Genomic DNA, 22,992 nt, shown 5'->3' with positions numbered 1-22,992 from the left:
AGAAGTGCCAAGTGATGATCCATCTCGACCTTCTCCTGAACTCCCCAGCATCACAGATGCCAGTCATCAGCCAATTCGATTCACTCTGCGTGATATCAAGAAACAACAGAATGCACTGGATACTACAAAGGCTACGGGCCCTGACAACATTCCGGCAACAGTACTGAAGACCTGCGCTCCAGAACTTGCCGCGCCTCTAGCCAAGTTGTTCCAGTACAGGTACAACATTGGCATCTGCCTCGCAATGTGGAAAATTGCCCAGGTATGCCCTGTGCGTAAAATGCAGGAAAAGTCCAACCCAGCCATCTGCTGCCCCATCAGTCCACTCTCAATCATCAGTAAAGTGATGGAAGGTGTCATCGACACTGCTATCAGGCGGCACTTGCTTAGCAATAACCTGCTCAGTGACACTCAGTTTGGTTTCCGCCAGGGCTACTCAGCTCCTGACCTCATTACAGCCTTGGTTCAAACATGGACGAAAGAGCTGAACTCAAGAGGTGAGCTGAGAGTGACTGCCCTTGACATTTGACTGAGTATGGCATCAAGGAGCCCAAGCAAAATTGGAGTCAATAGGAATCAGGGGGAAAACTCTCCGCTGGTTGGAGTCATACCGAGTGCAAAGGAAGATGGTTGTGGTTGTTGGAGGTCAATCATCTCAGTTCCAGGACATCACTGCAGGGGTTCTTCAATGTAGTGTTCTAGGGCCAACCACCTTCAGTTGCTTTATCAATGACCTTCCTTCAATCATTAGGTCAGAAGTGGGCATGTTCGCTGATGATTGCACAATGTTCAGCACCATTCGCGACTCTTCAGCTACTGAAGCAGTCCGTGTAAAAATGCAGCAAGACCTGGACAATATCCAGGCTTGGGCTGATAAGTGGCAAGTAACATTTGTGCCACACAAGTGCCAGGCAATGACCATCTCCAACAAGAGAGAATCTCACCATCATCCCTTGACATTCAGTAGCATTACCATCGCTGATTCCATCACTATCAACATCCTGGGGGTTACCATTGACCAGAAACTGAACTCTGTTCAGATAAATACTGAACTCTAGCCAGATAAATACCGTGGCTGCAAGAGCAAGTCAGAGGCTAGGAATGCTGCGGTGAGTAACCCATCTCCTGACTCCCCAAAGCCTGTCACCATCTACAAGGCACAAGTCAGGAGTGTGATGGAATACTCTCCACTTGCCTGGATGGGTGCAGCTCCAACAACAATCAAGAAGCTCGAAAGCATCCAGGACAAAGCAGCCCGCTTGATTGGCACCGCATCCACAAACATTCACTCTCTCCACCACCAACACACAGTGGCAGCAGTGTGTACCATCTACAAGATGCACTGCAACAATGCACTGCAACAATGCACTGCAGCAATGCACCAAGGCTCCTTAGACAGCACCTTCCAAACCTGTGAACTCTACCACCTAGAAGGATAAGAGCAGCAAATGCATGGGAATATCACCACTTCCAAGTTCCCCTCCAAGCAACACACCATCCTGACTTGGAACTATATCACCGTTCCTTCACAGTCGCGGGATCAAAATCCTGGAACTCCCTTCCTAACAGCACTGTGGGTGTTGCTACCCCATATGGACTGCAGCGGTTCAAGAAGGCAGCTCACCACTACCTTCTCAAGCGCAGTTAGGGATGGGCAATAAATGCTGGCCTCGCCAGAGACGCCCACATCCCAAGAATGAATCAATCAAAAAAAATGGCCTCCATGAACTGTACTACGTCTATGTCTGGTGGTCGTACAATATCCATTTGCACTTCCTCTGTGAAAACCGAGATACAGTACTTACTTCAGTCGCAGTTGTCTTCTCACTGTCCAATACTGGCTTTGGCCTCTCAGTCGCTCTACCCCTACCTTGACTATCCCCTTGTAAACAATGTGTCTATAGAATGTATTTTTATTCCTTATTATGTTTTTGATAATTTTCTTTCATACTCTTTCTTAGTTGTTCTACAGTCCCTTTTTGTAGCTGTGCCTCATCAGAGTGATCGCACATTTGATGCTATAGTTGCAGTGGCATTTTCAGAGAGAACTTGTTAGGAAATGGCACGTGCTCAGTCTATGATTTTCAGATTCATTCCCTCCTTCCTCCTCCCAGCCCCAGATGTAAGTGCTGGATTAATGGAATCCTCCATGTATCTATATTGACCATTATATCTGGCCTGACCATTAAATGATTTTTTATTTCATCCAAGGAGACCTAGCCTTCAGTGCACTCCTTTTCTTCCTTACTAAAATATATTTTATTTTATTTTTTCCATCTCTTTAGTTTAATATTAAACATTGTTGATCCAGTCTCCTATTTATCATTTTTTCTTTCTGTTTTATTTGGGCACGATATTTCACAACAATTTTGTTCATTCCCCAGTCAGATGTCTGTGATATTCGCTTTTCTTTTTTCCTTTTCTATTCTAATACTGGGGTTAATTAGAATATGCTAACTGTTTCCCAAATATTCTCCTATGTTTAAGTCACCTACTTTCTCTGCTTCATTGGCCGGAATCAGCCCAGTGGGACTCTAACCTTGCTAGAGTCGCAACATATTGACTGAGCCACATGCTACAAAAATTTCACCTTTCACATCATAAACATTTTCTCTACACCACTCTATTTTGGATAACTCAACATGTCTACCATTGTAACTATTGTCATGCAGGCCCCCACCTGCCAAAAATGAGGCATATTAATTTTGTCATATGAACATTGATTTTAAACTTGCTGGGAAGAGAAGGTCTGTTACAAGGGCTGCCAGACACTTCGCTGAAAAACATTTGCATCCTAACAGACAGTGCTTGTGGAGACAAAAGGACCATTCCCTGATACATTCAACTCACAATGGATTTTGATCGCCAGATATTGAAGGTGCAAGGAAGAGCATTCCAGAGACTGGTCAAAAGCCAGGACTGGTTAGACCAGCTGGTCACATGACTAACTGGCTGGTCCAGGGTTTTTTTTTTAACTAGCCACAGAGTATTTGAACTGAGACTGTTTGCTCCTGGACTGAGAAGACCTCTCCTGTCTGCTCCCATCTTTTTCTCACAAGCCTCTGGACCCACTGAAGACACATGAACTTCAAGGAGAGAAAAGTCTCCTGCATCAAACAAGCTTAATAAGAATACTGAGCCCCAATGAAAAGCAAGACCTACCTATAATCAAGGACTTTACAGCGAGCTCAAAAGAACAGGAACCAAAACAATCTTCAGATAGTGCCTCGAACTTTTCCATTTTATTTCCTCTGCTCTTTTCTGTCTCTATCTGCATGCGTGTATCGCATATGCATGCGAGTGTGAGCATGTCGCGTATCCATAGGCGTTAACCGAATTTGAGTTTAAGTTTAATAAAGTTCAACCTTTTTTCTTTAAACCGAAGAAAACCTGTTTGGCTAGTTTCTTTGCCTTATAATTGGAAGTTAGTGAACAAGGATTCACTAAGGGGGAGCTTTAAAAACGGTGTGTTTAAAATTAAACTCTGTTACGGTAAGATGAGTTGAAGGCTGAGAGGAAACCCTAGACCCCTTTCTCACCTGGTCGTAACACTATTATTGTTATTTCTATCAGTGTTTCTAATTTGTCTGCAGATTTTATAGACCTCCTCGTCACTGTTAGATGGTCTGTATACTCACAGTAATGTGACTTATTGCTTGCTATTCCTAAATTCAGATCAAAGGGATTCTATTTCAACGACTATTCTATTTAAAGCCTTATGCTCGAGTACTATATCATTTGTTAATAACATTAGCTCTTCTCTCTGGACATTAGGAGGCATGTGAAAGTGTTGTGGTTTAACTTATCTAGCAGATTATTCTCCCATCTTATGCAATGCTTCATATTCTGTTCAATATCAACGTTTAATAGTTCAGATAAAATTGCAAACTCAATTTGTTTTATAACAACACCACATCCTACAATACAACAGTGACTACGCTTCAAATTTAATTGACTGTAAAGCACTTTGAGATATTCTGGACCTGTGAAAGGCACTATATAAACATAGGTCTTTCTTTGGTACCTTTAATGTATGTATATTGATACAAAAACCAACAAATATTGTCCGCATTAACTATTTCATGTAGAGTTAGTTTTCTGAAAGCATGCATCATGTTAAGCATTTTAAAATGGCAATCTCGTAGGCCACTCATATACAACTAGAAAACCTTGAATAAACAGAAATTTATGTGGAGTGGGTTGCTTTTTGAACATGGAACATCTAACCATTCCGTAGATATGCCCCAAACCTATCCAAACTCTATGGGTCAAAGGCGTTTACACTTTTTTTATTCATTCATGGGATGTGGGCATCGGTGCCTAGGCCACCATTTATTGCCCATCCCTAATTGCCCTTGAGAAGGTGGTGATGAGCTGCCTTCTTGAACCGCTGCAGTCCATGTGAGGTTGGTACACCCACAGTGCTGTTAGGAAGGAAGTTCCAGGATTTTGACCCAGCGACAGTGAAGGAATGGCGATATAGTTCCACGTCAGGATGGTGTGTGACTTGGAGGGAGACTTGCAGGTGATGGTGTTCCCATGCATTTGCCGACCTTGTCCTTCTAGTTGGTAGAGGTCACGGGTTTGCAAGGTTCTGTCTAAGGAGCCTTGGTACATTGCTGTAGTGCATCTTGTAGATGGTACACACTGCTGCCACTGCGCTTCGGTGGTGGAGGGTGTCTGTCAGGTATGATTCCGTCAGTATGACTATGTCAGGCTGTTGCTTGACTAGTCTGTGGGACAGCTCTCCAACTTTGACACAAGCCCCCAGATGTTAGTAAGGAGGACTTTGCAGGGTTGACAGGGCTGGGTTTGCCATTGTCGTTTCCGGTGCCTAGGTCGATGCCGGGTGAACTGTCTGGTTTCTTTCTTTTTTATTGACTTTGTAGCGGTTAGATCCAACTGACTGGCTTGCTCGGCCATTTCAGAGGGCATGTAAGAGTCAACTACATTGCTGTGGGTCAGGAGTCACATGTAGGCCAGAACAGGTAGGGATAGCAGATTTCCTTCCCTAAACAACATGAGTGAACCAGATGGGTTTTTACAACAATCGAGAATGGTTTCACAGCCATCATTAGACGAGCTTTTTAATTCCAGATTTATTAATTGAATTCAAATTCCACCTTCTGATGTGGTGGGATTTGAACCCATGTCCCCAAAGCAATACCCTGGGTCTCTGCGTTACTAGTCCAGTGACAATGACACTACGCCGCCGCCTCCCCCATCTAAATTATGAATAACAGTGGTCTCAACACTGATGTTTGTAGAACATTACTTTTTACCTTACCTCCAATCTGAGTAACCATCCTTTACCCCCTACTCGGTGCTTGCTATTTTTAGCCAATTTGCTATCCATTCAGATCATTTTCCCCTGAATCCACATGCCCTAACTTTTGTCATGAGCCAACCATGTGGTATCCAAGTATTTGACATCTGCTGCATTTCCTTTGTTTACTCTTTTTGTTATTTCTTCAAATAATTCAATCATCAGATTATTAAGCATGACTTGACCTTTTGGAATCCATGCTGACTATTTCTATTATATTTTCTGTCTCTAGATGCTCTTCTATCACTTCTTTCAGTAGAGATTCCTATATCATTCCTATCACTGATGTTAAGCTGACTGGTCTATAGTTCCCTTTTTGTATCTCGGAACAGCATTAGCTGGCTGGCAGCCTTCTGGCTCTATCCCCTCTTCTATGACATACATAGACCATAGAAAACTAGTGCCTCTGCTATCTCCTCCTTAGTCTCCTGGAGTATGCACACCATCTGGACCAGGTGTCTTATCCTCTTTTAGTTATGCTAGTTTGTCAATTATTTTCTCCCTTTCTATCCCACTTTTTAAGCTCATCCTCTCGTGGTGTCTATTTCATGAATTTCTTTACGAAGTACTGTGGTGAAGTAATTATTCAACACTTCTGCTATTTCTCTGTCATTACCTGTGAACTTATCTTGCTCATCATTTAGTAACCCTATTCCGACTTTAATTTTCCTATTATTTGTGTTTATACAACATTTTATTTCTTTTTATATTCCCGTATAATTTGATCCTGTAATTTTTCTTTGGATTCCTAATTTTTAAAAAACGTTTCTAAATTCTTTGTATTAACTTTGAAGAGCTGGAACCTGCCGCGAAGCGCATTGCACTGCTAAACTACAAGAAAGCCCCCAGCGAGTTAACATCCGTCGCTCTTAAAGTAGCCAGAAGCGCTGCACAAAGAACAGCCAGGCGCTGTGCAAATGACTACTGGCAACACCTATGCAGTCATATTCAGCTGGCCTCCGACACCGGAAACATCAGAGGAATGTATGATGGCATTAAGAGAGCTTTTGGGCCAACCATCAAGAAGATCGCTCCCCTCAAGTCTAAATCAGGGGACACGATCACTGACCAACGCAAGCAAATGGATCGCTGGGTGCAGCACTACCTAGAACTGTACTCCAGGGAAACTGTTGTCACAGATACCGCCCTCAATGCAGCCCAGTCTCTGCCAGTCATGGATGAGCTGGACGAACAGCCAACAAAATCGGAACTCAGTGATGCCATTGACATGCCAGTGGAAAAGCCAGTAGAAAGGACTACATTACCCCTGAAATAATCAAGAGTGCCAAGCCTGATATACTCTCAGCACTCCATGAACAGCTTTGCCTGTGCTGGGATGAGGGAGCAGTACCACAGGACATGCGCGATGCCAATGTCATCACCCTCTACAAGAACAAGGGTGACCGTGGTGACTGCAACAACTACTGTGGAATCTCCCTGTTCAGCATTGTGGGGAAAGTCTTCACGTGAGTCATTTTAAACAGACTCCAGAAGCTGGCTGAGCGTGTCTACCCTGAGGCACAGTGCGGCTTTCAAGCAGAGTGATGCACCATTGACATGCTGTTCTCCCTTCGCCAGCTACAGGAGAAATGCCGCAAACAACAGATGCCCCTCTATGTTGCTTTCATAGATCTCGCCAAAGCTTTTGACCACGTCAGCAGACGTGGTCTCTTCAGACTACTAGCAAAGATCGTATGTCCACCAAAGCTACTAAGTATCATCACCTCATTCCATGACAATATGAAAGGTACAATTCAGCATAGCGGCACCTCATCAGACCTCTTTCCTATCCTGAGTGGCGTGAAATAGGGCTGTGTTCTTGCACCTACACTGTTTGGGATCTTCTTCTCACTGCTGCTCTCACATGTGTTCAAGTCTTCAGAAAAAGGAATTTTCCTCCACACAAGATCAGACGGCAGGTTGTTCAACCTTGCCTGTCTTAGAGTGAAGACCAAAGTACAGAAAGACCTCATCAGGGAACTCCTGTTTGCTGACGATGCTGCATTAACATCCCACACAGAAAAGTGCCTGCAGAGACTCATCAACAGGATTGTGGCTGCCTGCACCGAATTTGGTCTAACCATCAGCCTCAAGAAAACGAACATCATGGGACAGGATGTCAGAAATGCTCCATCCATCAATATCGGCGACCACGCTCTCAAAGTGGTTCAAGAGTTCACCTACCTGGGCTCAACTTTCACCAGTAACCTGTCTCTCGATGCAGAAATCAACAAGCGCATGGGAAAGGCGTCCGCTGCTATGTCCAGAGTGGCCAGGAGAGTGTGGGAAAATGGCACACTGACATGGAACACAAAAGTCCAAGTGTATCAAGCCTATGTCCTCAGTACCGTGCTTTAAGGCAGTGAGGCCTGGACAGCGTATGTCAGCCAAGAGTGACGTCTCAACTCATTCCATCTTCGCTGCCTCCGGAGAATCCTTGGCAGGACCGTATCTCCAATGCAGAAGTCCTCGAGGCGGCCAACATCCCCAGCATATACACCCTACTGAGCCAGCGGCGCTTGAGATGGCTTGGCCATGTGAGCCGCATGGAAGATGGCAGGATCCCCAAGGACGCATTGTACAGCAAGCTCGTCACTGGTATCAGACCCACCGGCCGTCCATGTCTCCGCTTTAACGACGTCTGCAAACGCGACATGGAGTCCTGTGACATTGACCACAAGTCGTGGGAGTCAGTTGCCAGAGCTGGCGGACAGCTAGAGAGGCGGGGCTAAAGAGTGGCGAGTCGAAGAGACTTAGCAGTTGGCAGGAAAAAAGACAGAAGCGCAAGGAGAGAACCAACTGTGTAACAGCTCCGACAACCAATGTTATCTGCAGCAAAAACAAGAAATGCTGGAATCACTCAGCAGGTCTGGCAGCATCTGTGGAAAGAGAAGCAGAGTTAACGTTTCGAGTCAGTGACCCTTCTTCGGAACTGACAAATATTAGAAAAGTCACAGATTATAAGCAAGTGAGGTGGGGGTGGGGCAAGAGATAACAAAGGAGAAGGTGCAGATTGGACCAGGCCACATAGCTGACCAAAAGGTCACGGAGCAAAGGCAAACAATATGTTAATGGTGTGTTGAAAGACAAAGCATTAGTACAGATTAGGTGTGAATACACTGAATATTGAACAGCAGCAAGTGCAAACCTGAAAAAAACAGTGGGTAAGCAAACTGAACAAACTAAGATGAAATGAAATAAATGCAAAAAAAGATAGTAAAAATGTAAAAAAGAATGTAGAAAAAAGGAAGAAAAAATAACTAAAAATGAAAGTAAAATGGGGGGCTGTCATGCTCTGAAATTATTGAACTCAATGTTCAGTCCGGCAGGCTGTAGTGTGCCTAATCGGTAGATGAGATGCTGTTCCTCGAGCTTGCGTTGATGTTCACTGGAACACTGCAGCAATCCTGTAAGGACTCCATTCCATTCTCCCAGTTTCTCCGTCTCCGACGCATCTGCTCTGATGATGCTACCTTCCATGACGGTGCTTCTGATATGACCTCCTTTTTCCTCAACCGAGGATTCCCCCCACTGCGGTTGACAGGGCCCTCAACCGTGTCCGACCCATTCCCCGCACCTCTACCCTCACCCCTTCCCCTCCCTCCCAGAACCGTGACAGGGTTCCCCTTGTCCTCACTTTTCATCCCACCAGCCTCCATATCCAAAGGATCATCCTCCGCCATTCTCACCACCTCCAGCGTGATGCCACTACCAGTCGCATCTTCCTCTCCCTTCCCCTGTCAGCATTCCGAAGGGATCGTTCCCTCCGCGACACCCTGGTCCACTCCTCCATTACCCCCACCACCTCGTCCCCGTCCCAGGGCACCTTCCCCTACAATCGCAGGCGGTGTAATACCTGCCCATTTACCTCCCCTCTCCTCACTATCCCAGGCCCCAAACACTCCTTTCAGGTGAAGCAGCGATTTACTTGTACTTCTTTCAATGTAGTATACTGTATTCGCTGCTCACAGTGTGGTCTCCTCTACGTTGGGGAGACCAAGCGCAGACTGGGTTACCGCTTTGCGGAACATCTCCGCTCAGTCCGCAAGCAGGACCCTGAGCTTCCGGTTGCTTGCCATTTCAACACTCCCCCCTGCTCTCATGCTCACATCTCTGTCCTGGGATTGCTGCAGTGTTCCAGTGAACATCAACGCAAGCTCGAGGAACAGCATCTCATCTACCGATTAGGCACACTACAGCCTGCTGGACTGAACATTGAGTTCAATAATTTCAGAGCATGACAGCCCCCCATTTTACTTTCATTTTTAGTTATTTTTTCTTCCTTTTTTTAACATTCTTTTTTTACATTTTTTACCATCTTTTTTTGCATTTATTTCATTTCATCTTAGTTTGTTCAGTTTGCTTACCCACTGTTTTTTTCAGGTTTTTTTCAGGTTTGCACTTGCTGCTGTTCAATATTCAGTGTATTAACACCTAATCTGTACTAATGCTTTGTCTTTCAACACACCATTAACATATTGTTTGCCTTTGCTCCGTGACCTTTTGGTCAGCTATGCGGCCTGGTCCAATCTGCACCTTCTCCTTTGTTATCTCTTGCCCCACCCCCACCTCACTTGCTTATAATCTGAGACTTTTCAAATATTTGTCAGTTCCGAAGAAGGGTCACTGACCCGAAACGTTAACTCTGCTTCTCTTTCCACAGATGCTGCCAGACCTGCTGAGTGATTCCAGCATTTCTTGTTTTTGTTTCAGATTTCCAGCATCCGCAGTATTTTGCTTTTACTTCCCTAAAGAAAAACACTACTTACTATATTTGAAATAAACTTTAAACTTTTAAACTTTTCTTACCTGAGATACTTACCCAGCTATTTAGAGCTATTCCCTAACAGCAGTGACTCACCAACCAATCACCTTGCAGCTCTCCTGTGACATCACTGATGGCTTTTTCCTTTCAAAACTCCGGCACGCTGCCGCTGCACTTTTAAACTGTGCCAGTCTCACTCAGTCTCGCTCCTTCCTGCTGCACTTTTAAACTCTGCCGGTCTCACTCAGTCTCGCTCCTTCCTGCTGCACTTTTAAACTCTGCCGGTCTCACTCAGTCTCGCTCCTTCCTGCTGCTGCTGCACTTTTAAACTCTGTCGGTCTCACTCAGTCAATGGCTCGCATTTGAAGAGCGCATGGATGAATTACAATTGTTCATTCCTGTATGGCACAAAAATAAAACAGGAAGGGTGGCTCAACCGTGGCTTACAAAAGAAATTAGGGATAGTATTAGATCCAAGGAGGAGAAATATAAAATGGCCAGAACAAACAGCAAACCTGAGGATTGGGAGCAGTTTAGAATACAGCAAAGAAGGACAAAGGGACTGATTAAGAAGGGGAAAATAGAGTATGAGAGTAAGCTTGCAGAGAACATAAGAACAGACTGTCAAAGCTTCTATGGATAGGTGAAGAGAAAAAGATTAGTGAAGACAAATGTGGGTCCCTTACAGTCAGAAACAGGGACATTTATAATGGGGAACAAATAAATGGCTGACCAATTAAATACATACTTTGGTTCTGTCTTCACAAAGGAGGACACAAATTACCTCCCAGAAATGTTGGGGAACATAGGGTCTAGTGAGAAGGAGGAACTGTATGAAATCAGTATTAGTAGGGAAATTGACGGGATTGAAGGCCTATAAATCCCCAGGGCCTGATAATCTACATCCCAGAGTACATAAGGAAGTGGCCCTTGAAATAGTAGTTGCATTGCTGGTCATTTTTCAAAATTCTACAGGCTCTGGAAAAGTTCCAATGGATTGGAGGGTAGCGAATGTAACCCCACTATTTAAAAAAGGAGGTGGAGAAAATATAGGGAATTATAGACTGCTTAGCCTGGCATCAGTAGTGGGGAAAATGCTAGAGTCCATTATAAAAGATGTAATAACAGAGCACTTGGAAAACAGTGACAGGATCGGACAGAGTTAGCATAGATTTACGAAAGGGAAATCATGCTTGACAAATCTACTGGAATTTTGAGAATGTAACTAGCAGAATAGATAAGGGAGAACCAGTGGATGTGGTGCATTTGGACTTTCAGAAGGCTTTCGATAAGGTCCCACATAAGAGATTAGCGTGCAAAATAAAAGCACATGGGATTGGGGGTAAGGTACTGACATGGATAGAGAACTGGTTGGCAGACAGGAAACAAAGAGTAAGGGATAAATGGGTCTTTTTCAGAATGGCAGGCAGTGACTAGTGGGGTACCGCAGGGATCGGTGATAGGACCCCAACTATTCACAATATATATTAATGATTTGGATGAGGGAACTAAATGTAATATCTCCAAATTTGAAGATGACACAAAACTGGGTGGGAGGGTGAGTTGTGAGGAGGATGCAGAGGCACTTCAGGGTGATTTGGACAAGCTGAGTGAGTGGGCAAATGCATGGCAGATGCAGTATAATGTGGATAAATGTGAGGTCATCCACTTTGGTAGCAAAAACAGGAAGGCAGATTATTATCTGAACGGCTATAAACTGAGAGAGGGGAATATGCAACGAGACCTGGGTGCTCTCGTACACCAGTTGCTGAAGGTAAGCATGCAGGTCCAACAGACGGTAAAAAAGGCAAATGGTATGTTGTCCTTCATAGCGAGAGGATTCGAGTACAGGAGCAGGGATGCCTTGCTGCAATTATACAGAGCCTTGGTGAGGCAACACCTGGAATATTGTGTGCAGCTTTTGTCTCCTTATCTGAGGAAGGATGTTTTTGCTAGAGAGGGAGTGCAGTGAAGGTTTACCAGACTGATTCCTGGGATGGCGGGACTGACATATGAGGAGAGATTGAGTCGGTTAGGATTATGTTCGCTGGAGTTCAGAAGAGTGTGGGGGGATCTCATAGAAACCTATAAAATTCTAACAGGACTTGACAGGGTAGATGCAGGAAGGATGTTCCCGATGGTGGAGGAGTCCAGAACCAGGGGTCATAGTCTAAGGATACGGGGTAAACCTTTCAGGACTGAGATGAGGAGAAATTTCTTCACCCAGAGAGTGGTGAGCCTGTGGAATTCACTACCACAGAAAGCAGTTGTGGCCAAAAAATTGTACGTTTTCAAGAAGGAGTTAGATATAGCTCTTGGGTTTAAAGGGATCAAAGGATATGGGGCAAAAGCGGGAACAGGTTACTGAGTTGGATAATCAGCCATGATCATAATGAATGGCGGAGCATTCTTGAAGGGCCGAATGGCCTTCTCCTGCTCCTATTTTCTATGTTTCTATGCAACACTATCTATCGCCCTAACTATAGAATCCCCTATAACTGCAACTTTTCCACTCTGCGCATCCTCTCCTTGGACAACTTGCCACATATTGCAATCTCTCCCCATTGCCTGCACTGCCATGTCTTAATTAATTAATTATTGTTAGGTGGGCCAGTTTCTGGCAGAATGAATTTGCAGTGTAACGACTGAGGCGGGAGGAGTGCACTGTCTTTTCTAATTCCACTTCTCCACAGGTCACAACATATATTATTTTAAATGTTCACCCAGTTACCGATGCAGTCAATCATATACTCTATTCTATATCCCAGAATAAAACATACCAACCAGGTTACTTTAATAAACAACAAAATTATCAGTTTATTATAAAACAAGACTTAACCAGTAATGAAGTAAAGCATGAACACACAGATTGAAATTTGAAAGTTCACTTTTTTAAATTCCTCACACATAAACTCACACACACACTAAATAAAATGCAGAAATTCTCTCTGCAGAGGTCTGTTACAAAAAAAAGACAAAAACGAATACTTTGGCCAAATACTTGCTAATGCTTAGAGAAAAAAGAGAAGATATGGAAAGATGTCAGTAGTCCCTTTTTGGTCTGGCATCCCAAATACGCGTAGACGGCTGCCACTAGGATCTTTCTAGAGCAGTTCTTTTCAGGTGATATTGAAGATCAGTTTGGCAGGCTTTTCAGGAGAAATGCAGCATCCGTTTCTCTACTTCTTACACTTGATTCTCAGGAACGTCTCAGAGATGGAACAGGGTGAGCTGATGGTGGCTGCTCTCTTGGCTGGTTTTCTCCAACTGACTTCAAAACAGTTCACATCCCAACACGCTGGCCAAAGTGCAATTAAAAACAATATCTCAAGAGTCAAGCCTCCTGACCCCTATAAATCTTGACCTGTCACTTCTCTGTAAACATCTTCCCCAGGAGACCAAGTTTTCTGTTGTTTATTACGTAAAGCACATGACTTCCAGCAAGGCTGTTTTTAAACAACATCCCAGTGTCCTTTCAATGAACTGTCTCCACAATTTTAATAAAAGTCCTCAAAAACTTATACTTAACAAAAATACAGAAGCACCTTCATAACAGCAGCCATACTATGCTTTAGTGTTATTGGGCTAGAATTTGAATTTCTGGATTTCCCTACATCAGTCAATCTCTTAATGATCATATGGCTTGCTAAAATTTTTATGCCCCCATTTTTAACATGATTACATCCTGACAAGCAAGTATGTCTGCTTCGTTCAGGCACATATTGTGGTGAGGACAAATCAGTTAGAACTGGCAGAATCTTTTCGAGATGACTGCATGAAGCAACAAACACAAGAATCCCCACATTGGGTAGAAAGTTCACTGCAATAACCAGGGCTGGAGACCTGGCATAACCACGTCCTTCCCCAAATTCCACCACCATCCAGCCAGATTACATGAATTTGATGCTCCTAAGAGGTTGGAATTTTCAAGGTCAATATCTCTTGCAGCTCATATGATTATTTTTGAAAGACCAGCAGTAAGAACCATGAATAATCATTCCTGTAATCATTAGAGTAACATCTGGACTCTCTCTTTCCCCAAAAGACTTTTGAGACTAGATCAATTGAAAATTTCAGAACTGAGATAAACAGATTTTTGTTACACAAGGGTATTCAGGCTTATTAAACTAATGTGGGTAGATGGAGTTGAGATAGAGTCATGATCTAACTGAACGGTCAAAAAGGCTTGAGGAGCTGAATACTGCCTTAAGAAATTCGTATGATAGTATTTTAAAATAATAATTTCCAGGTTCAGATACGGAGCAGCCATTTGTTAATGTTTAAAGTTGGTCAACTGGTGATGATTAGAATAGTAATACCAAGCCCTGGAAATAACAGCTAAGCAATTGTCACATGCCGTAACCTTTTAAAAAAAATGCCCTTAAAATGATCCATAAGAAATCAATCTTACAGTCACACAGTTTTCATTTCATTTCTATGCTCTTCCCACTGGTTGAGTGAATAGGTTGAGTCGAAATAAACTATGAAGACTGAAAGACACAATGAAACTTGAGAAAGAAAACTAACAAACCTCAAATCTATGGAACAAATACTGTAGAATCCTATTAATGTAACAATATACCCTAGTTAGCTGGTTAAAAGATAAATTTTAAAAATCTAAGAAATAAAATTAGGTAGTTTACTGAATTGACAATCTGAAGCCCAATCAGCTGTAAATTAGCAACAGAGCCTTTGTTTTAAGAATTTAAGTGACATACTGCATATTCATAGAGGGACTGTAGATACACAGAACAATCATATGTAATAAATTAATATTTATTCATCATGTCTCTGCTTTTCCATCCACATTATTTTCCTTGACTTCAGAGTGCTTCTGTCCCACTAATTAATGTATTCTCCAGCTGTATCATGCTCCTTTCCTGTTTTGTCTCCTAAAACTTGTCCTTTTTGATATAGCTGTGATGCTGAAATTTGGATGCTTTATTCTGAAAGAAAAGACCTGGAACCAATTGAAGGGGAAGGGATGGAAGACTTGTCTCTGTGTATCCCATATCAACATAGCACATATTGATACACTGCAGGAATATTTCAAAAAGAAAACTACCTGAGAGGAAGATAAAAGCAAAGGGGGAGAAAGTACCTATATAGATGAAGAAACGCACTCCAGTTTTATAATTTTTTGCCACTCAGCAATATGTCTCTTTCAGAGGTACCAATAAAGCTCTTGCGGCTGTAATACCATTTATGAAACTTCACCAGTGTTGGAGCTAGACCGGCTACATTAAGTAGGAAATGGATCAGACAAACTGTGCAGGTTAGTTAGTACTAATAAGACAACCAAAGAGGTGAGTTTATCAGGATTCAAGTATCATTTTATCTATTTACATTTAAACAAACTGTAATAAGATTCTGCACAATGCACACACTTCAGTTTTGAACTTTGGGGCACATTGGGTGTAACTGAGAAAAACCTATTGCAGGAGATACAGTGACTATATTGGATATGTGGGACAAATGCCTTGAGTGTGCAATGCCATGGAGTTGGACCATGGAAGAGACATGACAGAGAAGAATGCAGAGGTGTGGACTGTTGCTATCTAGTGAATATTCCAATTTCAATTTGTCAGGTGGTCATTATTTAACTATATTTCAGGTGATCTAGGAGGAGGGTGGAAGATATTCAGTCTGCTAGTATTAAGATTGCAAGTGGATGTCAATTTTATAAATAGCTGAGTTATGAACTAAAACTTAGTGATAAAGTCAAGATGTTTGATTGAAATCATGAGCATTGTATCCAGAAATTGGGGCAGTTCAGGTTTAAATGTAGAAACCACTGGATCCATGTAATGTAACATTGCAAGGGGAAAGTCAATTAAGTAGGTGTTTGCAAATTACAGATCCCAGAGTTTCAATATGAAAATAAAGCAGCATTTTGTGGGATCACTGTTGAGAATGTCTGCAGTGAAATGTAGTAGCAGGCTTATTCAAGGAACTGGTGGAACCTGTCATGCCCAAAGAAACCCACTTTTTATTACAGTTCGTTGCACAACATCAATGGGAAGAGTAAAGGAGTCTCTAGTGCAGGCCATTCTCTGTTTCTTTCATCAAGAAACATCAAATATGGCGGCAAGTGAGATAAAATAGGAGTAAAATATGTTACCATGGGGATAGTTTCCCCCATGTGCAATCGACAGCAAATCACAAGTGTTCATTATAAAAAAGTTCATGATTTTACTGCACAAAGCACACAGATGATATGTGCCCCAAATATCTAAATGCTAAAGTAGCAGGAAAGAGGTAAGTTAAACCACAATGCCTGCTTGTTAATATATAAATTGAATAAATATTGAACCTTTTAGCAGGGAAATCAGTTCCTTAGTCAATTTTAAATACCAATGTACAGACAGCTGTAAAGATGTTTATAAAGACTACACATGGTGAAAACAGATGTAAAATGAATCTTGTGTAAATTTATCAAGAATAGGCATGGTAATCTGGTCAGTCTAGGATTCAATATTTGGATAAGCCCTTTATTACTACAACAAAACTTACTGACAAAATGTGTATACAATGGGTGGATTTTGCAAGTTTTCACTGCAAGATACCTGGCCCACAAGCATGTATCAAAAATCATGGTCTGTGCGCCTGTGGTTTTTCAACCTAAACAGTGGGCCAGGTACCTTACAGCTGGTCAGTTCTCAGAAAATCTACTCTAAGGTTACTGCATGCTCTTATATGTATAGTAGAGACCAATAACTGGAGTCCTTTTCTACAGTAGAATCACCTTTTCTTGCCTCTGAGCCAAAGTTTAGCGTTCAAGTTCTAGTCCATGGACTTGAGCACAATCTAGGCTTCTATTCCCGTGCAGTAATGAGGGAATATTGTTCTGTCTGCAGTTCCATCTTTCCAATGAGATACTAAACCAAGGCCCAATCTGGCTTCTTAGTTAGAGATAAAAGACCCTATGGGGGAAATGCCTAAGAGGCTAGAACTAGAGGAACAGAGAACATGACCAAGTAACAGTGCAGAGTATTACAGTGCTGGAAGAGGTGACAAAGATAGGGAGGGGAAAGGCCATGATGGAATTTAAAGCTGAGGATGAGAATTTTTAAAGTTGAGGTGTTGGGGAACCGATGTAGGTCAGCAAAGACTGCAGCCATAAGAGACTGGGACTTGGACCAGGGTAGGATTTATTTTTCATCAGAACATAGAACCAGGAGTAGGCCATTCAGCCCATCGAGCATGCCCCCCCCCCATTCAGTAAGGTCATGGCTGGTCATCCACTTCGATGCCTTTTTCCCCACACTATCCTCATATCCCCTTATGTCATTTGTATTTAAAAATCTGTCAATCTCTACTTTAAACATACTAATGACTGAGCTTCCACAGCCCTCTGGGGTAGAGAATTCCAACCCTTTTAGGAAATAAATTTCTCCTCAACTCAGTCCTCAGTGGCTTCCCCCTAATTTTGAAATTGTGTCCCCTGGTTCTAGACTCCCAAACCAGGGGGAACATCTTAGTTACATCTACCCTGTCTATCCCTTTTAAGTATTTTGTAGGTTTCAATGAGATCACCTCTCATTCTTCAAAACTCTAGCGAATACAGGCCCAATTTCCCCAATCCCTCTTCATAGGACAGTCCTGCCATCCCGGGAACAAGTTTGGCAAACCTTCGTTGTGCTCCCTCTATGGCAATAATATCCTTCCTAAGGTAAGGGACCAAAACAGTACTCCTAGTGCGGTCTAACTAAGGTTCTATACAATTGAAGCAAGACTTCACTACTCCTGTACTCAAATCCTCTTGCGATAAAGGCTAACATACCATTAGCCTTCCTAATTGCTTGCTGCACCTGCATGTTAGCTTTCAGTGACTTATTGACAAGGACACCCAGGTCCCTTTGTACATCTACATTTTCTAATCTCTTTCCATTTAAGAAATACTCTGCACATCTATTCCTCCTTCCAAAGTGGATAACCTCACATTTTTCCACATTATATTCCATCTGCCACATTCTTGCTCACTTACTAAGTCTGTCCAAATCCCCTTGAAACCAGTTTGCATCTTCCTCACAACACACATTCCCACCTAGTTTTGAGTCATCCACGAACTTGGAAATACTACATTTGGTCCTCATATCCAAATTCAATATATATTGTGAATAGCTGGGGCCCAAGCGCTGATCCCTGCTGTACCCCATTAGTCACAGCCTGCCAAAGTGAGAATGACCCATTTGTTCCTACTCTCTGCTTTCTGCCTGTTAAGCAATCCTTAATCCATGCCAGTATATTACCTCCTATCCCATGTGTTTTAATTTTGCTAATCAACTTCCTGTGGGGATCTTTATCAAAAGCCTTGAGATTTGGGCATCATTGGAAAGGCTGGTTTTCTTTGTTGATACAACTAAGTGCATTGCTAATCCACCTCCAGCGCAGTTGAGTCAACCACATAGGTGTGGCACTGGAGTCATACATCAGGCAAGGACAGCGGCTTTCATGCTCTAAAGAACGTGAAGAATGAAAAGCCAGCCAGGAAAGCATTGGAATAGTTGAGTTTGAAGATGCAAAATGCACGTATGAGGATTTCAGCCAGCTTGGCTAAGGCAGTGGTTGATAAAGCAATGTTGGAAAGTTTGAAATAGGCAATCTTTATGATGGAGTGTATATAGAGTTATCAGCTCAGCTCAGATGGCCACTTGAATGAAATTGACTTGCAGGGTTACGGGGATCAAGTGGGGGAGTGGGACTAACTCAATAGATCCGTGGAGAGCTGACCTGGACTCGATGGGCCGAATGGCATCCTTTTCTGCCATAAATGACTCGATGGCTCCCACCTGACCCAAACCCACCTCTTTTTTTGTGGTTAAAACTCTCCCTCCCACCTTAGTGTCAGCTATGAACGAAGTCCAACAGCCCTAAGACCAAGCCTGTACCCACTGCACTTCCACACAGCGCACTTTCCAGCAGGGATCATTATATATTGAGGAGGAGTAAGAACTTGGGTAGATTTTCTTCTCCAACTGTTGAAAACCTACCAGAGCCCTAACTGAAATCACCAAACTCAGTATAGAACAGAGATTATACTTCGGACAATCCTGGCCTGCATAACTTAGTACCACACTAACTTAGCCACTGATGTTCACCATGATAATTATGTAAAGAATAATTAAAACCTAAGACTTATTATATGTTTATATGTTACACAAGACTTGTGGTCCAAGCAGGATGGTTGCAATTGAGGTATCTACTGGAGTTTCTTGCACATGCAGGAAAATATCTCAGGTATATCTGCTGTGCTCTGTGTTACTTGGTCCCACTCTCTTGATAATAAACTCAGCTCACACTTGGATTATTGCCATTGCTGCTAGTCTGCTTTGATCACCATTTAGAGGACAACACCCCAAACACTGGAAGCTGGTCCGGAGAAGATTGTGCTTCTTGCACATGGGAATGATTAGACTAAACTGCTTTCATCTACTCTTTGCTATAACAAGGGGAGGGAATCATGAAGCTATTTTCAAGTCTTGGCAATCGATATTTTTCTAAAAAATTCCAAACCAGGGCTCTGATTACAAAAAGATAATGTATAAAGATTATAATTGATTTATCAAGTCTTTTACATTTGAATCCATTAGTCATTGCAGTCTGGAAATATATATTCTTTTTCAAAGTTATTAAAATAATAAATTGAAATCCATCAAGAAAGCTCCTTAAGTGGACACGAGAGCAGCAACCCAACATGCTCCGAAGTATAATTGGCATGAAGCCCCACGGAAGAACCACAGTACTGCTAGACAGCCAGGAATGGAAAGATGCAAAAAACAGCATCTTGTTCGGACAATATGAGACTAATAAACGTGATGCAACATTTACTAGATTTGATCATCTTATCAGTTCTCCCTTTTTCACATTTTACATTGTAATGAAGTAATGAAAAAATAAAACAAATGTGGAAAAATAATTTCTGGGCCATTAGAAGGTACAAAATATCCAGTAGTAATCAACAATAATCCTCAGATAACCTTTAACTTTCCAAGTGAAATTAAACCTTAAAAGTCACCATCCTCGACATACTGCAGAACCTCATGTAGTCGTTAAATTCAAAAATGTATTTTCTTACCTTCGATCAGGATTAAAGCTGTGCATTGCAGCTTCCAGACCATGGCTGTTTTTTTTTAATATCTCAAAAAACACGGAAACTAAATTTTGACCCGAGAGGGAGAAATGAAAAGCTGCTGGGATCTGTCTGAATCCAACTTGTTCGAGTGACAAGTTCTGAAACTTCTATGGCAGTTAGCTCAGGAACTATGAGGAAATCTCCAGGCATTTCCTGTTTGCCCGAAATGACAGAGGATAAAACTCGACTCCACACATTCTGCATTTAGATTGATGACCAGGCTTTTAGATGTATCAGAAATGGCCCGCGGCTGCAGGCAAGCTGTGCATTAAGTTTCACTCGTGTTTGCATGAAGCACGGGACTAAAATCAGCGCACGGATCTCAGTTCTTACTGTAACTGGGAGCAACTGAATCACAGGAGGATCACAGGGCTCAAGTTGAAAGAGTTCCCATAGTCAGTGAAAGAAGCATTTCAGAAAATCTAGCCCACACGAGAAAACGCACAAACGTTGTCCTCAAATAGTCGCGGGTAGTCTTTTTTTCTGCCTCATTAAATACTGTTTTAATGAATTCTTGAAAAGAATTCTTATTCTTGAAAAGATTTCTGATCGTGGACTCGTGTTAATAAGGAATGAATGTTACTAACCTTATTAGGAGAAACCGCGAGCTCATTCCTTATCAGCACTTCAAGAAACGAGAGATTTTTTTTCTGGACTCATCCCAGATGGCAAAGATTAATAAGAAAAAGCTTTTGAAGAAATAGCAGAGAAATCGATCACTGGCGATACATTAAATGAGTAGGTATATCCCTCACAGAGGGATGCGTTTTCCATGTGTAGTGCTAAGAGATGAAAATAAGATGTTATCAGTTGGAACATAACCATATTTTTTTCTTGCTGATATTTAGACATGCCTGAAAAAATAATGGCCCATGGAGCAGAGTCCCGGTAAGGTGCAGTCCGAGGACTACATGGAAAGTTGTTGGCAGATGGCTTTTAAAACTACCCTGGAGCGAAACAGAGCTGTTGTGGTGGAGAGAGTGTATGGCACAGTTGAGGGAGCTATTACGAAGATGAAGCAGAATAATTGAATTGCCTTCAATTGCAGGGACTCCAAAATTAGTCAAAAATAACCCCAAATTATTTTTCTGCTCCATCAATCAAATGTCTAACGAGTCCGGTGCTCTTCAACAAACCCGCGAGGGGATCTTTGCTTTGCGGTCTGAAAAGGGCATTATATTGAGCTGGTGTTTCACTCAATGGCCCCTTATCTGATTTACAGGTTAGAAAAGCTGGTGGGAGAAATCTGCACAGTTTTAATCAACCAGTAATAACAGAAAATGCTGGAGAGAAACTCTCTCTCCACAGATGTTGCCAAACCTGCTGAGTATTTCCATCATTTTCTGTTTTTATTTCAGATTTCCAGCTTCCGCATTGTGTTGATTTTGTTTCAATGAACCAATGATAGAGACGAATTTTGGGTTCCGTATTGTATTGCCTCGTTAATAGGAGCTCGTGTCAACGGTATACATGCTGACTTTCTAAGCGCTATACTGAGCAGCGGGACTGATTCACCGATGATTTTGGTGCCGCAATCTGCCCATGAATTTTGTACATGGGGAATATTTGCTTCGGTCCATGTTCGGGCATGGGTATCGGGATGAGCCATTACCCCAAGCAACATATAAACACTGTGCCGCCTCCTCATCTCAATGATTCCAGCACAGACCCGAATGCGACCCACGCTACTAACTGGCTGCAGAGTGAACAGGGGGAGGAAGATGCGTGGCTAGCACGTGGTTAGCCTGCACATCTTCATGGCAGCCTGGCCCTCGGGAGCTGCATTCATTGAACAAAAATTGTTGCAGACTTGGAGAGGAGCAAGAGGCAAGCGGGAACTCCCAGGTTTTCTGATATGGAGCTGGAGGCATTCGTACAGGAGGTGAAAAGGAGGAGAGACCAGGGGGCCAGGAGGTCCTCAAGGCACACCCTGAGAAAGGAAGGAGCAGGTGGCCAGAGAATTCAGTTATGGGTGTTGGCCCCATATACCTGACTGCAGTGCTGCAGCAAGTTCACTGACCGCATACTGTTGTTCAAGGCCAGTGAATGCATTTTCAAAGGACATCTCCTACCCACTGCACACCAACCTCTCACACTGCTCATAGCACCATACCCCCATCACTCACTCAACAGCAATCAGGACTCATGCCTAACATTCAGATCTCCACCTCACCCTCACACACTCACCAATGCTGCCAGCCTTACAACCACATCTTGCTGCTTCCACATACCTCCAGCTATTCAGCTATGGCAGGCACATTGCCCAAACACATTGCAATGCATTCACCAACATTCTTCCCTCTCTCTTACAGAACAAGGTTGCCCACAATAGGAGGGGGTAGAGCAGAGTAGAACCGGAGGGAGCAGGCACGCCTGCATCTCTGAGGCCTCTACAGGAAACGGTGCTCCGTATCATGGGGCCAGCTGTGAAGAGGCTTTTGCATCCGGTGTCACTGATGACATTCAGGATGATAATATATTCCTGCCTTATGGCGCTTCTCAAATCCTACCTCATTCTCATCCTGCTATCTAGCATGAAGTGCAAGCTGCAGGTGATGTAGCCATGGACCTCTTGCTTTCTACCCCACCCCTTCTTTCCTCACACCAACCCTCTACTTCTGCACTTTGGCTTTGAGATAGCCATGACCTGTTGCCTGGTCAACCACTGCAGTCTCATGAGGAACGGTGAGAGCAACACCAAACGTCTGATGAAAAAGCACCATCACTTGATTGCAGCCACCAGCTTAGATACTGACACTATGCGAA

General features: G+C 42.9%; 1 protein-coding gene across 1 annotated transcript in view; it reads right to left on the bottom strand.

Moving 5' to 3' along the window:
* The window catches only part of itga1 (integrin, alpha 1), a 292,234-nt gene extending 271,876 nt beyond the window's left edge, over positions 1-20,358 (bottom strand). Inside the window, exon 1 of the mRNA XM_068032751.1 lies at positions 20,170-20,358. Within this exon, the coding sequence (XP_067888852.1) occupies positions 20,170-20,212 (43 nt within the window). The 5' untranslated portion in view covers positions 20,213-20,358. The remainder of the gene's footprint in view (positions 1-20,169) is intronic.
* Between the last annotated feature and the right edge of the window lie 2,634 nt (positions 20,359-22,992).

This window comes from Heterodontus francisci, chromosome 1 (genome assembly GCF_036365525.1).
Source record: "Heterodontus francisci isolate sHetFra1 chromosome 1, sHetFra1.hap1, whole genome shotgun sequence".
NCBI classification, from domain to species: Eukaryota; Metazoa; Chordata; class Chondrichthyes; order Heterodontiformes; family Heterodontidae; genus Heterodontus; species Heterodontus francisci.
This window is presented reverse-complemented; position numbering and strand designations above follow the sequence as displayed.